Source organism: Astyanax mexicanus, chromosome 10 (assembly GCF_023375975.1).
Source record: "Astyanax mexicanus isolate ESR-SI-001 chromosome 10, AstMex3_surface, whole genome shotgun sequence".
NCBI lineage: Eukaryota > Metazoa > Chordata > Actinopteri > Characiformes > Acestrorhamphidae > Astyanax > Astyanax mexicanus.
In genome coordinates this window covers 43570194-43587211 of record NC_064417.1, presented here as the reverse complement: position 1 = coordinate 43587211, position 17018 = coordinate 43570194, and the positions used below count along the sequence as shown (strand labels likewise).

The 17018-nt window shown below is 40.0% G+C and overlaps 1 protein-coding gene across 2 annotated transcripts in view; it reads left to right on the top strand.

Annotated features, from left to right (window-relative positions):
* The window catches only part of pigg (phosphatidylinositol glycan anchor biosynthesis class G), a 192483-nt gene that overhangs the window by 163498 nt on the left and 11967 nt on the right, over positions 1-17018 (top strand). For both annotated transcript variants that reach the window (XM_022683537.2, XM_049484391.1), the window contains 2 exons: positions 5516-5834; positions 11410-11573. In XM_022683537.2, the coding sequence (XP_022539258.2) occupies positions 5516-5834; positions 11410-11573 (483 nt within the window). The remainder of the gene's footprint in view (positions 1-5515; positions 5835-11409; positions 11574-17018) is intronic.

The window sequence follows — 17018 nt, the reverse complement described above, 5'->3', positions numbered from 1 at the left end:
GGTTAAATGTCATGATCGGGTCAAATTTTAGCTTCTTTGTGTGTGGTTTCGTGCCGTGTGAGAGGGGAAGTGATGTCTGATTAATTGCCCAAATGAGCTGTGAATGAGCAGTCGGGCACGAGGACAGATTTCTGACATGCCAGAAGTTTTGTCGCAGAAAGAGCTCTGCCTATTTTCTGCATTTGACATGCAGTGCAAGCCCCTATTTACCCGCACCCAATTTTATTGTGAGTTGTGCTGGTGGTACAAGCAGATCAGATGCAGCTGTGCTGCTGGGGTTTTTAAACACTGTCCTCCACTCTATTATACACTGCTTTATATAGTTGATCCAGGTGGTGGATGTAAAGTCAGCTCTAAATCTGATGCTGAACAGTTTGTATTGGTCATCCTCTAGTCTTTTATCAGTGGTCACATGATGGTGTCTTCAGGATGCTATCTAAACCTAGTGCTCTTGTATGTTTAATTGATCTGATATAGTAAAAATGTGTTTAGAAACAAGGATGTATGGGCGCTGAGTGGTCTAGTGGTCTAAAGCACTGCCACTATAAGCGGGAGGTCGCAGGTTCGAACCCCCGCTCATGGAACTTTGCCATCAAGCTTCCGGTGCTCAGAGGGAGCACAATTGGCCCTGCTTCCTCCGGGTGAGTAAATGGCGCTCTCTCTCCCCACATCACTTCTAGGGTGATGTCTGCAGCACAGGGCTTCTGTGAGCTGATGTATCAGAACCAGGTCGCTGTGCTTTCCTCCAAGCGTGCTGGCTACTCGGCAATGCTGATCATCATCAGCAGCTCGAAAAAAAGGGGGGCTAAATACACGTGTATTGGGGGAAGCATGTGTTAGTCTTCACCCTCCTGTTGTGTTGGGGTATTACTAGTGATAGGGGGAGTCCTAATGAGTGGGTTAGATAATTGGCCGTGCAAAATTGGGGAGATAATGGGAAAAATTAGGAATAAAATTATAAAAAAAAAAGAAACAACACTCTAAAAAACAGAGGTACGATATGAGTACTTTTTTGTACTCGAAGGTACACTCTTTATAATTGTACCCTCAAAGGTACAATATTGGTCTTTACGGGGTCAGATTTGTTCCCTCTGAAGTACAAAGTCATTCCTAACAGCAATAAGTACAAATTTGTACCATTTAACCAGCCAAAGGGTACATTCAGTATTCTGCATCACTGTACTAATGAACAATATATATTTAAATTGCACATTTTTTATTTGAAAGCCAGACAATTTTGTATCATCAAGTTTTTGAGCCATATTCAGTTGATGATAATGTTTATAATCTTTATGATCTTTACTGCCACAAAAACCATGGGTACAAAAAAGGACTTTCACTGAAAGGTACTTTTTTGTGCCTCAATATAAGGTACAGCCCCAGCGACAAGCTTTGTACTCTTTTAAGTACAAATCTGTACTTACTTTTCTTAGTGTGAAGAATGTACGGAGGTAATCTTATGGCTGATACAGCATACAGTACAAAATAAGTGTAATGAGTCCTGTTTTTCCCTCTAAAAGATGTTTTTAAAAGCTATCATTTCATTTAATCAGTTCTAATCTGCTGTGCTGTAGTACAGGTCATGTCCAGCTACTTACAGACTGAGCTGTAAGTATGTGTTGATGTAAATGTTCTGGATGTTCTCATTAGTGTTGTCCTGTTAACCTGCCGCTCCCTCTGTGTATGTGTGTGTGTGTGTGTGTGTGTGTGTGTGTGTGTGTGTGTGTGTGTGTTTGTTTGAGAGGGCTGTAATAAGGCCTAATAAGATCTATTCAGCACTCTGTAATATAGAACATATCCTCACTGCTATCGATCCACCGAGCTACAGCAGGTCTGGGGAGGTGCACTGCAGACAAACCTTCTAACAAAAGACTTCTGTCGATATCGACCCCTCCAGAGGAGTGTGTTTAACACAGAGAAAGAGCGTGTGTTATTTTGCGGGACTTTTCCCCACTGTATACATTTTCAGATGATTTCTCAGGGAAAGGCACTTCACTGTAAGAGGCTTTATTGACACGAGTGCTTTAAATTACATTACAGCCAGCAAAAAACAGTAATTATATCCCAGCTATGAACACATCTCTTCAATACGCGTATACGCCTCAGCTACAGACGCATCTCATCAATACACTTACAGTATGACAGCTATAGACACATTTAATCAATAACCATGACCCAGCTATAAGCACACCTCACACTGCAGCAGATTCACCATCCTGATACTTTACACTGAATGACAAGACAATTCAATACAAATAAGCCTGGACTATAATCCTGTTTTATTTTTGTGTTTTTCTTATGCAGGTGCATCTCATAAAAATAAAATATAATTGAAAAGTTACTTTATTTCAGTACAGTCATATGAAAGAGTTTGGGCACCCCTATTAATCTTAATAATTTTTTGTTCTAAATATTTGGGTGTTTGTAACAGCCATTTCAGTTTGATATATCTAATAACTGATGGACACAGTAATATTTCAGGATTGAAATGAGGTTTATTGTACTAACAGAAAATGTGCAATATGCATTAAACCAAAATTTGACCGGTGCAAAAGTATGGGCACCCTTATCATTTTATTGATTTGAATACTCCTAACTACTTTATACTGACTTACTGAAGCACAAAATTGGTTTGGTAACCTCATTGAGCTTTGAACTTCATAGCCAGGTGTATCCAATCATGAGAAAGGGTATTTAAGGTGGCCAATTGCAAGTTGTTCTCCTATTTGAATCTCCTCTGAAGAGTGCTCATCAAAACAACTCTCAAATGATCTAAAAACAAAGATTGTTCAACATAGTTGTTCAGGGGAAGGATACAAAAAGTTGTCTCAGAGATTTAACCGGTCAGTTTCCACTGTGAGGAACATAGTAAGGAAATGGAAGACCACAGGGACAGTTCTTGTTAAGCCCAGAAGTGGCAGGCCAAGAAAAATATCAGAAAGGCAAAGAAGAAGAATGGTGAGAACAGTCAAGGACAATCCACAGACCACCTCAAAAGAGCTGCAGCATCATCTTGCTGCAGATGGTGTCACTGTGCATCGCTCAACAATACAGCGCACTTTGCACAAGGAGAAGCTGTATGGGAAAGTGATGCGAAAGAAGCCATTTCTGCAAGCACGCCACAAACAGAGTCGCTGCATACCTCAGGCGACTCTGTTTGTGGCGTGCTTGAAGAAATGGCTTCTTTCGCATCACTCTCCCCTACAGCTTCTCCTTAAGTCAATGAAAACACAAAAAATGAAAACACATTTTTAATATTATATAAGACCATAGACCAATGTAAGACCAATACTTTTGGCAGTGTGGGCAGTGTTCCAAGTGACCAGTTGAAGGGGGGCAGTGCATTCATGTGTGTTTAAGCAGTGTAAATGCAGCTTTAGGGTTAGGACCATATCCACCAACCAATAATCATTAGTAGCAGAACAGGACCCAAGCCAGATGATCATCTCTCCTGCCTAAGGGAATTATTAACCTATCACCTTTGAGTCAGCGGGATCATACTTTACTTAAGGTTTTCTCAGAGCCTTTAATGATTATGGCTCCACTAAGTCTGAACATAGATTTGCAATTAGGCTTGTTACAATAAAAAAATCTGGTGGACGATAAATATATATATCATCCCAGGAATTATTGCTTATTTTAAGACAAAGAACTTAAATGCCATTGATATAAGATAATAGAATACCAAAACAAAGCAATTATGCCATTTAAAGACAACTTATTTTTTATTAATCATAGTTTTAGAAATATATATATATATATATATAAAACATGACTGGCTAAAATACTATTCACTGCTTTTAGGTGAACAAACTTATACAAACACAGTAGACAATATTATGATTATGGAAGCAATAACACACGAGAGGGAGTGCTATAACCTGTAATATTGGCACTGCTGTGCTGCGGTCGTAGGCACAAGACAAAGTCCTGTAGATCAGCACAGCATTGCCAATATTACACATTATAGCATAAACCTTGAGTGTATTATTGCGATGATACCACAGTTTTGTTATCGCTATTTATTAAAAGATTTTGAGTGAAAGAGGTCTAGAAAATATGATCTGCGAGTTATTTAAAAATAGTTCCATTGCTGCTCTGTTTGTAGCTGTGCTGTTTGGCTTTTAAGCGCTGTATCGTTGCTAGGTTACCTGTATGTGGAGGAGTAATACATGAAGAGCTTCGGTTACAGTGCATTACCGGCTGATAATGTCACTCATAAAACGCCTCTCCGCCAATCACATTGCAGGGTCGGAACTAACTGTGGTATAATTTGTATTATTGAGGTCATATCCATTTACCATAGGTTTAGTCAATATTGTAATTATTGTGAAAGGCCTATTTGCAATAGAGAGAGTCTGCCTGCTGCTTTAATAACAATATTACGATTATCTTTAAAAAGCTGGGCATGCACACGTTACGCCAGTACATAAAACTACATTTACGTACCTGTGTAACACGTAATCTCTCTCTCTCTCTCTCTCTCTTTCTGTAGAGGAACAGGGGAGGCTCGGTTTGTAGATCATCTTTAAATCTTTAAGATTTCTGAGATTTTTTGAGGCTCTAGCTTTGCAACTCTGAGCTTTTGGTCTTTCCATACGTTTTTTTTTTTTATGGGATTAAGGTCTGGAGACTGGCTAGGTCACTCCATGACCTTCTTGTGCTTCTTTTTGAGCCTCTTCTTTGTTGCCTTGGCTGTATGTTTGGGTCATTGTCATGCTGGAAGACCCAGGCTGATCTCTCACCTTTCTCATGATCAAGGATATCCCACAAGGTGAAATTTTGCTTGGAGAGAGAGTCTGCGTGCTGCTTTAAAAACAATATTACGATTACCTTTAAAAATCAAAAAATTATGCTACACTTTCCTGGTCATGTGGTAGACTAGGGATTAAACCCTTAGCTGGGCATGCACACCACATTACAGCAGTACATAAAAATACATTTGCGTACCTGTGTAACACATAATATCTCTCTCTCTCTCTCTCTCTCTTTTTTTTCTGTAGAGGAACATGGGAGGCTCGGTTTGTAGATCATCTTTAGATCTTTAAGATTTCTGAGATTTTTTGAGGCTCTTGCTTTGCAACTCTGAGCTTTTGGTCTTTCCATACGTTTTTTTTTTTTTTTTATGGGATTAAGGTCTGGAGACTGGCTAGGTCACTCCATGACCTTCTTGTGCTTCTTTTTGAGCCTCTCCTTTGTTGCCTTGGCTGTATGTTTGGGTCATTGTCATGCTGGAAGACCCAGGCTGATCTCTCACCTTTCTCATGATCAAGGATATCCCACAAGGTGAAATTTTGCTTGGAGAGAGAGTCTGCGTGCTGCTTTAAAAACAATATTACGATTACCTTTAAAAATCTAAAAATTATACTACACTTTCCTGGTCATGTGGTAGACTAGGGATTAAACCCTTAGCTGGGCATGCACACCACATTACACCAGTACATAAAAATACATTTACGTACCTGTGTAACACGTAATATCTCTCTCTCTCTCTCTCTCTCTCTTTTTTCTGTAGAGGAACAGGGGAGGCTCGGTTTGTGTACGTCTTCGTGTTGGGGATCCTGTTCACCGGGGTGAAGGATCTGCTGCGCTCTCAAGTGATGTCTTCAGCGGTGGAGGGCAGGCGACTGAAGAGCAGGGGATTATGGGAAGCGTACAGTGGTGTAGTGCTGCTGGTGGCTCTGTTGTTTCGTGCTCATAACCTGCCCACGCTGGCGTGCTGCCTGCTCATTCAGACGCTCATGGCTCAGTTCATCTGGAAGAAGCTGCATTACGACGCTGCGCAGACGACCATCATGCACTACTGGTTCGGGCAGGCCTTCTTCTATTTCCAGGTAAAAGAAGCTCACAGACTGTTTGGGAAGTGTGTGAGAGAGTGTGTACTCTCTGTGTGTGTGTGTGCACATGTCTGATCAGAATTTTAATGAGTAGTTATAATATAATAAACACCTCCTAAAATCAATATTCAGTGAAAAATCTCATTTTCTTATGTTTCCACTCACCCAAAATCACAGTGACCCTTTTTAGTTTTGAATCGGATCGTTGACGGTAACTTAGCAACAGGTAATCGTGGCTCATTTTCACCAATTATATCATGCAAATTGAATAGCTAATCTAGCACACGCTTGGCTCAAAACACATCACATATTTTCCATTATCACAGATAGATTTGTTTCTGATATAATATGGCACACAGTTATTTATTTACAATACTGTGCTGCAAAAGTCTGAGATCTCTCTTTAATTATATGAGACTCTGACTATTGTTCTTGGAACAATACCACACAATTATCACTAATAGTTCATTAGACATCTGCTAAATGACACTAAATGACAAAAAAGTGCAGTGGGTGGTGTGGACCGTGACTGGCGAATGAAATCGCATCCTCATTCAATGCAAGGGAACCAACACACATATTCCACTGGTTAGTCCAGCCTAGTTCAGATTAGTTCTCATAAGGAATGATCACGTTACATGCTGCTATCCCATGACTTTTGGAATGTCAGTGTTAAATCACATGTTAAAGAACTTACTTTTAATACTACAGTGAAGGAAATAATTATTTGATCCCTTGCTGATTTTGTAGGTTTGCCCACAGAAAAATACATGAACAGTCTATAATTGTAAAAGTAGCTTAATTGTAACAGTGAGAGATAGATGTTGCCTTGGCTGTATGTTTGGGTCATTGTCGTGCTGGAAGACCCAGGCTGATCTCTCACCTTCCTTATGATCAAGGATATCCCACAAGGTGAATTTTTTTTTTTCACTATTGCACCAACAGTTGGCTCCTTCTCAACCAGCATCTTACTTATGGTTTTGTAGCTCATTACAGCCTTGTGCAGGGGTATGATCTTGTCCCTGAACTCAACTCTTAATGGTTGGTAGGGGATCAAATACTTATTTTTATTTACAAAATGCAAATAAATTGTTATCATTTATACAATGTGATTTTTGTTTTGGATTTTATTTTTGATATTCTATCTCTCACTATAACACTGTTCATGTCTTTGTCAATGGGCAAACTTACAAAATCAGCAAGGGATCAAATAATTATTTCCTTCACTGTATATAGAACCCTTTTTGCCTCTAGAGAAACTAACAGTATTCAGTCATTTGTTTCTAGTATTAGAAACAAAGCGCAAGACACATTTTTCGCAACAACTTAGTATGGTTTGAGCAGTGTTAATTACGTTAACAAAAACTATGACGGAAAATCTTGCCGTTGACGACGTATTTTTCAAGACAAAAATGAAACGAAAACTAAATAAAAATGAATACTTGAAAACAAAAACTATGATGAAATGTATTACACTTTTTATTACAGTGAGATATATATATATATATATAATATATATATATTATTACAGTGATATATATATATACATATATCACTGCTCAATAATATCATTTATTAAAAATAATTTCCCCATTCGTCAGTCTTTTTTTTATGTTTAGTTTTTATTAGTTCACAAAACGTTATACTATATATATATATATATATATATATATATATATATATATATATATATATATATATATATATAGTATAATTTCAGAAACTTCACTTTATTTGTTCCACCATATTTACAGGTAACTTGCTTTAAAACATTTTAATGTTATCATTATTTAAATACAACAAAGCTTATAGGATATTATTTTAATAAATATTAGCAGTAAATCATCTCAAAATAACAACATAAATATAAAATGTAAAAAATGTGTAAAACTTTTTATATGAGTAAAATTCATTAGACTAAAACTAAACTAAAATGTTGTTTATTTTCGTTGACTAAAACCAGACTAAAACTAATACTAACCAAAAGACTGAAATGTGACTAAAACTATTATACATTTTATTCAAAAGACTGCGACTAAAACTAAATCAAAATCACCTGTCAAAATTAACACTAGGTTTGAGGCGCATTTCCATGCAAGACAGCTTGCCTGATGCCCACAGGTGATGTAGAAGCTTATTTTTCACCAGGCTGTTTCTTTAAAACGTGGAGAGGAAGTGAAAATGGATAATTGTGATGTTTAGATGGATTCAGGGTTCAGGGTTAGAAAGATGCTGGGTCTGCAGTCTTTTGTCTCCTTAGGTAAATGCATAAGTTCCATAGCTCTACATCTCAATACCTCACGCCTCGTGCTCCTGTAGAAACATTTACTCTGCAGTGTAAATTCAGTTTTACACTCTGAATAGGACGGGGCAGAATGACCTGAATAATGTAGCCTGCTCTCGGAATTGTAATGGGTTGGTTTACAAATATTAATGCAGCGTAAAGCGAGAATAAAGCCTTTTTTTCCTAGTACCTGCGATATTTGCTAATCCTTTTTCATGGAACCACGGACAGAATACCTTGTCGGTGTCGGCTTCAGCAAAACCGCGGCGTGCAAATGCTAGCCTGTTCATGTGCAGATAGCACTCCAGCTAATGCATCTGCTTATGCAGACGGTTTCTGCACTCGAACACCAACACCTGAATGTCTGCCTATAAAATGGCATGTGTGAAAGGTACTGCAAACCACAGTCTAGACCAAAGAAAGACCAAAATTTGGTCTAACTAAAAGAGGTGGATTTTGTATTGATCTAATGAATCATGGTTTAGTTTGTTTTAAGTGTGAAAATGATTTTCTAGATCTTTTCTAGATCTTTTGGGCCAGTTACTGGACGTTAAAGCTGGCCATAATCCCATATTAAACAATAGAAGAAGAAAAAGAACTGCTGTTGGGCTGAAATATGACTCCCTTACATATGCATGTGCATTACGCAGCAGTATGGGTGCAACAGATTGTGCTGGTGATTCCTGTATCTACTGTAACTGTAGATTAAGAATTATTTATTAAGAGAAATACAGTAAAAAAAAAAAAAAAAAAAGCATTACTGTGTGATGTGTGTTCGCAATGGGAAGTCAAATTCTGGCAGGCAGGCAGGATTCAGCACAGCATTCTACTAACCAATCAGTGTGAAGTATAGAAAGACACAGGCCACGTAAGTAAGGATGACAGGATGTAGTGTAGGTATGTAGTGTAGGTCTTTAATCCGCTTACTGAACTGCAGAGTGAAACCAAATCTAACCAGATCAAATCTATACCTGACTCTTTGTTCTGAGTGTGTCTGTCGTAGGCTGTTTGTGATGTCCTCATTACCTGAGGGTGTCCAGCCACCCGTACCGATATTTTCAGAGGTGTCAGTGACCCCTGAGGGCCTTATTGTGCCTGGGCCTCTTTGGCTTTTTAACTACTGGCCATGAATACGCCGGCCCCGGCAAATTATCATTTTAGCTGCCCAAGCATGAAATTAGCGGAGTGGAGAGTGGCATTCGGATCCAGGAGCCAAACGAGGTCAACCCCTGCACCGCGCCTTTAGAGGATATGCCCTCTCTCTCTCTCTCTCTCTCTCTCTCTCTCTTTCTATCTCTCTCACTCTTTCTCACATACTCTCACATACTTGTCTCTCTTTCTGTATTTTTTATTCTTCTTTTTCTCTTTCACACTCAAACTCTTCTGTGTGTTTCTCAATCTTTTTGTTCTTTCCATTTCTCCTTGTCTTACTATCTCACTCTTACCCTGTTTCTGTTTCTCTCTCTCTCTCACAATTTCTTGTCTCTTTTTTGTATTTTTCTATACCTCTCTCTCTTCTTGTTTCTCCCTATTTCTCTTTCATTCTCTCCTCCTGCGTCTCTTCTTATGTATCCCCAATTTTTTTTTGCTGTCCTTTTCTGTTTTTATTTTGCTCACTCTCTCTATACTCCCTCTTGTCTTCCTTTGTGTATTTTTCTATACCTCTCTACGTTTCTCTCTTTATGTCTCTTTTACTCGGTCCTTTTCTTTTTTCTTACTCCCATGTCTCTCTCTCTCTGCCCCTTTTTTTTCTCTCTCACTTCTTCTTGCCATATATCTCTTTTTTTGTATATCTATCTTTCTATCCATTTCTCTTTCTCTTGTTTAGTCTGTCTCATATCCCAAGTCTTTTCTCTTTCATCACATTCTGTCTCTCTGTATTTCTCTCACTCACTGTTTTTCTTCCTGTTTTTCTTCATCTTTCTACCTTTCTCTATTTTCCTCTCTTTCATTATCCCTTTCTCTCACTTTGGTCTTGCATACTTTCTTATCTCATATGTTTTCTTTCTTAATGTATCTGTCTTTTTCATTCTCTATCCTCTATATCCTTTCTTGTCGCTCCCTACTCCCTCTCTCTGTCCTTTTATCCCTTCTCTTGCTCTTTGTCTCTTATTTTTTGTCTTTCTGTATCCGTCTCACTTTCTATGTCTCTCTTTCGGCTCTCTCTTTCTGTGTTTCCTCCTTTGTGTCTCTCTGTCTCTGTCTTTTTGTATTTCTTTCCCTCTCTTGATCTCTTTCTGTCTTTCTTTTTCTTTCTTTCATTCACTCACTCACTTACTCTTTTTTCACATAAGTCTCTCTTTTCTGACTCTCCCTCTCTCTCTCTTTCTGTCTTCCGTTTAGTCCATATTTTCAGCTTTTCTGCTATTTCTTTTCCTCTGTTGCTTTCTTAAAACCTAAAACTTTATAAATCTCTCTCTTTAATAACCCAGCCCCTCTCTTTTCAGCTTCTGAATCTGGTCATCCCTCTTTCTTCATGTGTCGTAAGCTGTATGAAAAAAGATGTTTCCATCAGTCGTCATGATGACAGAAAGCCCAGTGGTCAGTGTTGGGTTGGGGGTGGATCATCTTCCTGCTTCATCACTGATCACGTCCTGAATGATCTGGGGCCTGCCAGGCCTGGCCTCTTTCATCATACACTGTGTCAGCCTAGTGAGACAGAGTGAAAGATGAAGAGTGTAGACGGGGGAAGAGGGTGTGACTTGAGTGTGTATATATGTATGTATGTCTATGAGTGTGTATGAGTGTGTGTGTGTGTTTGCTACCTTTAGGTCTTCCTCTACTGTGTTTGCCTTGACACGAGCAGTCAGACAAGTGACAGACAAGACCTCCTCCAGATAGCTGTCAGAGAAAGAGTGAAGATGCGAAGTCCAAACTCTTCTTCTTCCTCCTCCCTCCCTCCATCTCTTCTCCTCTCAACTCAATCATTCCATCAGCTTTACAGAGTTAGTAGAAATGTGTCTGCTGCCTTCAGAGAAACGCGGCAAAGAGTAAATTCCCTTTTCCGAAGCTTTCTCCCCGCTTTAACAAGCGCACAAATCTGACACTCGCTTCACTCTCTTCAGAGACATCAGCCTCTTCCCCATGGCGTGTGTGTATGCATTATGCATATTTCCCAGCCTTAAGTCTTTCCCTCTGCCTATACAGCAGCTGCGTCGCCGTGCATTCATTTGCCTGGCTGAAAAAGCAGGCGGAAAGAAAACTGTGGTTTATTCCTTTTGTCACTTTTTTGTCAGCATGCTGTCTTTGTGCGGGCTTTTATTCGGTCTGCTTTTGATGTCTTCTCAGGGGAACTCCAATAACATAGCGACCGTGGATATCTCGGTGGGGTTCGTGGGGCTGGAGAGTTACGTGGAGGCTCCCGCTGTGTTCCTGACCGCATTTAGCACCTACGCGGGTCCACTGCTCTGGGCGTGCCACCTGGTGTGCTACCTCAGCTCAGAGAGAGACAGGTAGGAGTGTTTTGTGCACTCACATGCACATACACACACACAAACACACACACACACTCACATACTGACACACACACACTCCTGCAGTGACAGCAGGCAGCAGGGTTGTTCCACAAGTAAGAGAGAAAGAAGAAAGTAGGTGACACACAAACACACACACACACATACGTAGAAGCACTTACCGCTGAGATCTGTTCAGCTATGAGTAAGCAAGTAGGCAAATAGATAGAAGGTAGCACACAAGACACACACACACTTATACAGCTCTGGAAAAAAATAATAAGAGACCACTTAAAAAGAGTGTTTCTGGAATATAATCAAGAGCAAGATGAGAGCATGATCACAAGCCATCAAACCAAACTGAACTGCCTGAGTTTTTACACCAGGAGTGAGTAGCATAAAGTTATCCAAAAGAAGTGTGCAAGACTGGTGGAGGAGAACATGCCAAGATGCACAAAAACTGTGCTTAAAAACCACCAGGGGTATTCCACCAAATATTTAACCAAAATCTGAACTCTTAAAACTTTATGAATATGAACTTGATTTCTTTGCATTATTTGAGGTCTGAAAGCTCTGCTTCTTCTTTTTTTTTTGTTATTTCAGCCATTTCTCATTTTCTGCAAATAAATGCTCTAAATGACAATATTTTTATTTGGAATTTGGGAATTGTTCATTTTACCTAGACATAAACCTATAAATAACACAATCAGTGAATCTGATTCAGAAACTGAAGTGGTTCATTTGAAGTTATCCTCACTTTATGCACATCAACTGGTGTTCACTGTCTATTGCACTACCATTGTCAACTGCACTACCTCCATTCTACATTACACACACACTAAAGACTGTACTTTTACATTGTACATTCTATTTTTTATTTGATTGTATTTATATGTATATTATATCTTTATATTTTATATTTTTCTACCTACCTACCTACCTACCTACCTACCTACCTACCTACCTACCTACCTACCTACCTACCTACCTACCTACCTACCTACCTACCTACCTACCTACCTACCTACCTACCTACCTACCTACCTACCTACCTACCTACCTACCTACCTACCTACCTACCTACCTACCTACCTACCTACCTACCTACCTACCTACCTACCTACCTACCTACCTACCTACCTACCTACCTACCTACCTACCTACCTACCTACCTACCTACCTACCTACCTACCTACCTACCTACCTACCTACCTACCTACCTACCTACCTACCTACCTACCTACCTACCTACCTACCTACCTACCTACCTACCTACCTACCTACCTACCTACCTACCTACCTACCTACCTACCTACCTACCTACCTACCTACCTACCTACCTACCTACCTACCTACCTACCTACCTACCTACCTACCTACCTACCTACCTACCTACCTACCTACCTACCTACCTACCTACCTACCTACCTACCTACCTACCTACCTACCTACCTACCTACCTACCTACCTACCTACCTACCTACCTACCTACCTACCTACCTACCTACCTACCTACCTACCTACCTACCTACCTACCTACCTACCTACCTACCTACCTACCTACCTACCTACCTACCTACCTACCTACCTACCTACCTACCTACCTACCTACCTACCTACCTACCTACCTACCTACCTACCTACCTACCTACCTACCTACCTACCTACCTACCTACCTACCTACCTACCTACCTACCTACCTACCTACCTACCTACCTACCTACCTACCTACCTACCTACCTACCTACCTACCTACCTACCTACCTACCTACCTACCTACCTACCTACCTACCTACCTACCTACCTACCTACCTACCTACCTACCTACCTACCTACCTACCTACCTACCTACCTACCTACCTACCTACCTACCTACCTACCTACCTACCTACCTACCTACCTACCTACCTACCTACCTACCTACCTACCTACCTACCTACCTACCTACCTACCTACCTACCTACCTACCTACCTACCTACCTACCTACCTACCTACCTACCTACCTACCTACCTACCTACCTACCTACCTACCTACCTACCTACCTACCTACCTACCTACCTACCTACCGACCTACCTACCGACCTACCTATCTATCTATCTATCTATCTATCTATCTATCTATCTATCTATCTATCTATCTATCTACAGGAAGCCTGTTAACTGTTAAAAAGATTTAAAAAAATACCTGCCTACCTATCTATCTATCTATCTATCTATCTATCTATCTATCTACAGGAAGCCTGTTAAAAAGATTTAAAAAAAGAATGGCCGATTCAATAAGATAAAAAATAAAACAATAAAATTATTAAAATCTCAGTATAAAACACTGAAAAGGTAGTGGCTACTCGATTTATGTACTTCTATCACCTTATCTTATAATCTGCTAATAGTAGTAATGACACTTTTTTTTAATCAACTACATGTTTATAACATATGTGCAGGCTATATAGAAAATAAAGACTTTTTAGCACTGCTAACCAGATATTCCTCTGGAGAGAACATCACTCAGCACTTACAGTAAGTATCAGCAAACAGCACTTACAAAGGCAGGTGACTGAATACAAAAAAAGTAAAGTTTGTTCATCTTAAAAGGAAACTCACATACTTTATAGAATTTACGCACAACATCCAACTATTGACCAATCACACTGAAAGGCAATAGGTAATCACCGATTAAATGTTTTGACAGTGTTCTAGGTGCACACTATGTCCTTGGGCACCTAGTATATTAGATTAACTAGCTGATATAGTAAAGCCATCCCAAACACACACATACTTAATCATCCATACTGCTACTGACAAAACAAAAACCTCAATTTGTGCCTTAAGTTTTGACCATTTTTCATAGTTTGACATATTTTGAGTCCGAAGGTTGTTCTAATTCAAAGTTGTTAGCTTTATCAACATTGAGAAATTGATCTTGAATAAAACATTTCACATTGATTTCCAATTAAAAGTAATTAGGATTTTCCCTCTGCTATATAATAACCATACTGGAACCACAACATTTTGTTTATAAAGCGACGACATGCAATAGAAATATGACTCAACACATCCAGGTGTAAAGAAAGAGAACGGCGGTAGCAGCAGTGACAGGTACGCCTTCCCTGCAGACACGCCGTGCTGTTAGTCCTTTAATCCAGACCTTTACAAACACACCTGAGAGAGATTACTGAGTCACGGGGAAGGCTTAGTGATAAGTAATGCTTAATGAATAAATCTATTTATCGTTAGCTGTCTTTAAAACAGTAAACAGTAAATACAGCTTGTGGGAGATGAGCAAAACCTGTCTGCTAATTAGACCAGCACGCATTCCAGCGATGTGGATTTAATTATTGAACAGTTTGACTTTTCACTGTACCTGGGATTTGTTGCATATTTATGTGGAGAATTGTGTTCTGATAAGAATTTAAGCTTAATTTTAATATTACTGCAACTATTGACGAAGTATTTTATAATTAATATGGAATTTAAATGGTAACCAGTGTGAGAAAGAGATCAAATGAATGTGATCAAATGAATGCAGCCAGAAACCATTTCTTTTAAAGCTGTAAAGAAACCTGAATCACACAAACGTTCAATTGTGAGGTGCCATGTAGTGAATGAGGTGGAACAGACAAATTATAACTTACCCTCTCTTACTCTCTCTCTCTCTCAGTCCCTGGCCTTGTTCTGGAATACTGTGTTCCTCTTTCTGTAACTCTCACTCTGTGCGCCCTGTGCTGTGTGCTCTGTGTAACCAATCATATTAAAGCTCTGCAAATGATTGATGGCAAGACATTATACAGCCTGGTAAGACTCGAACTGTTTGCCTCATTAAAGACTCAGATTTGTCACCAGTCAGCCTAGAAGACACACAAACACAAAGTCTTTTATCTATATATACTAAGGTTCAAAGACATATACTGAGTTTAAGAAGTTTTTAAGAAGAATTCTAATAACAGATATCATTGTAATTTTAAGGTTAGATATGAATTAGTATTTTAAGTTAAAATGTGATTTTCAAGACTGAGATGGTTGTCAACTGCAGGAAAAGAAACTTAAAGAAGGAAAGACATAATAGCTGCACAGCTTCAACCTTCTGCTAGGCTGCTGTTAAGTTGGCTTGCAAAAGCCAACATACTTTTCTTCATAATCTTCTCAATATTATTTTATTCACATTTTTTAAATGCTACTCCTCCTACAGCTTTTGACGTGGAAACACGGAATTTAGAAGCATTTTAGAAACTCTACTGTACTATACATTGTATGGTTTTTGTACAACAGACGTTTTTATAATTTTAGGACATTTTCAGAAATTTCCAGAGGCAACAGATAGAGAGGAAATGTTTGGAAACGGAGGAGGAGAGGCAGCAGATAGAGAGGAAATGTCTGGAAACAGAGGAGGAGAAGCAGCAGACAGAGAGGAGGCAGCAGACAGAGAACAAGAGGCAGCAGACAGAGGGGGAGAGGCAGCAGACTAAAGCCTGAGGCAGCAGACAGTGGGAGAGGCAGCAGACAGAGGGGGAGAGGCAGCAGACCAGGGGGGTAGAGGCAGCAGACCAGAGGGAGAGAGGCAGCAGACAGAGGAGGAGAGGCAGCAGACAGCAGGGGAGAGTCAGCAGACAGAGAAGGAAAAGCAGCAGAAAGAGGAGGACAGGCAGCAAATAGAGAGGAAATGTCCGAAAACAGAGAGGGAGAGGTAGCAGACAGGCGTGGAGAGGCAGCAGACAGAGAAGGAAAGGCAGCAGACTGAGGAGGAGAGGCAGCAGACAGAGGAGGAGAGGCAGCAGACAGAGGAGGAGAGGCAGCAGATAGAGGAGGAGAGGCAGCAGATAGAGAGGAAATGCCCGGAAACAGAGGAGGAGAGGCAGCAGACAGAGGGGGAGAGGCATCATACAGCAGGGGAGAGGCAGCAGACCAGAGGAGAAGAGGCAGCAGACCAGTGGGGGAGAGGCAGCAGACCAGAGGGGGAGACGCAGCAGACAGAGGGTTAAAGGCAGCAGACCAGAGGGGGAGACGCAGCAGACAGAGGGTTAAAGGCAGCAGACCAGAGGGGGAGACGCAGCAGACAGAGAAGGGAGAGGCAGACAATAGACCAGATAGAGGGGCATTTAGAAACTCCAGCAGCACAGCTGTGTCTCAATAATAGCTTCTATATGGTGGTCTCTCCTGTGGGGTCCTGACTTTTAAAGAACAGGGTGAAATGAGGACAATAATACAGTATGCAGAGAAACATATACAGCACTACAGTCTGTAATTAAATCACTACAAACTGCTCCTATATAGTAAATCAAGTTCAAAAAAGGACAGTGAAGAGTTGAATGAAGGAGATGGTTGTAATGAAGTGGCTGGATGGTGTATATCTGTAAATGTTGCCCTAGTTTTTTTTTTTTTTTCTGTCTCCTAATAACACAAATCAACTCTATGCTAAAATTTGCTCATCATACCATTAGCTGTCCCT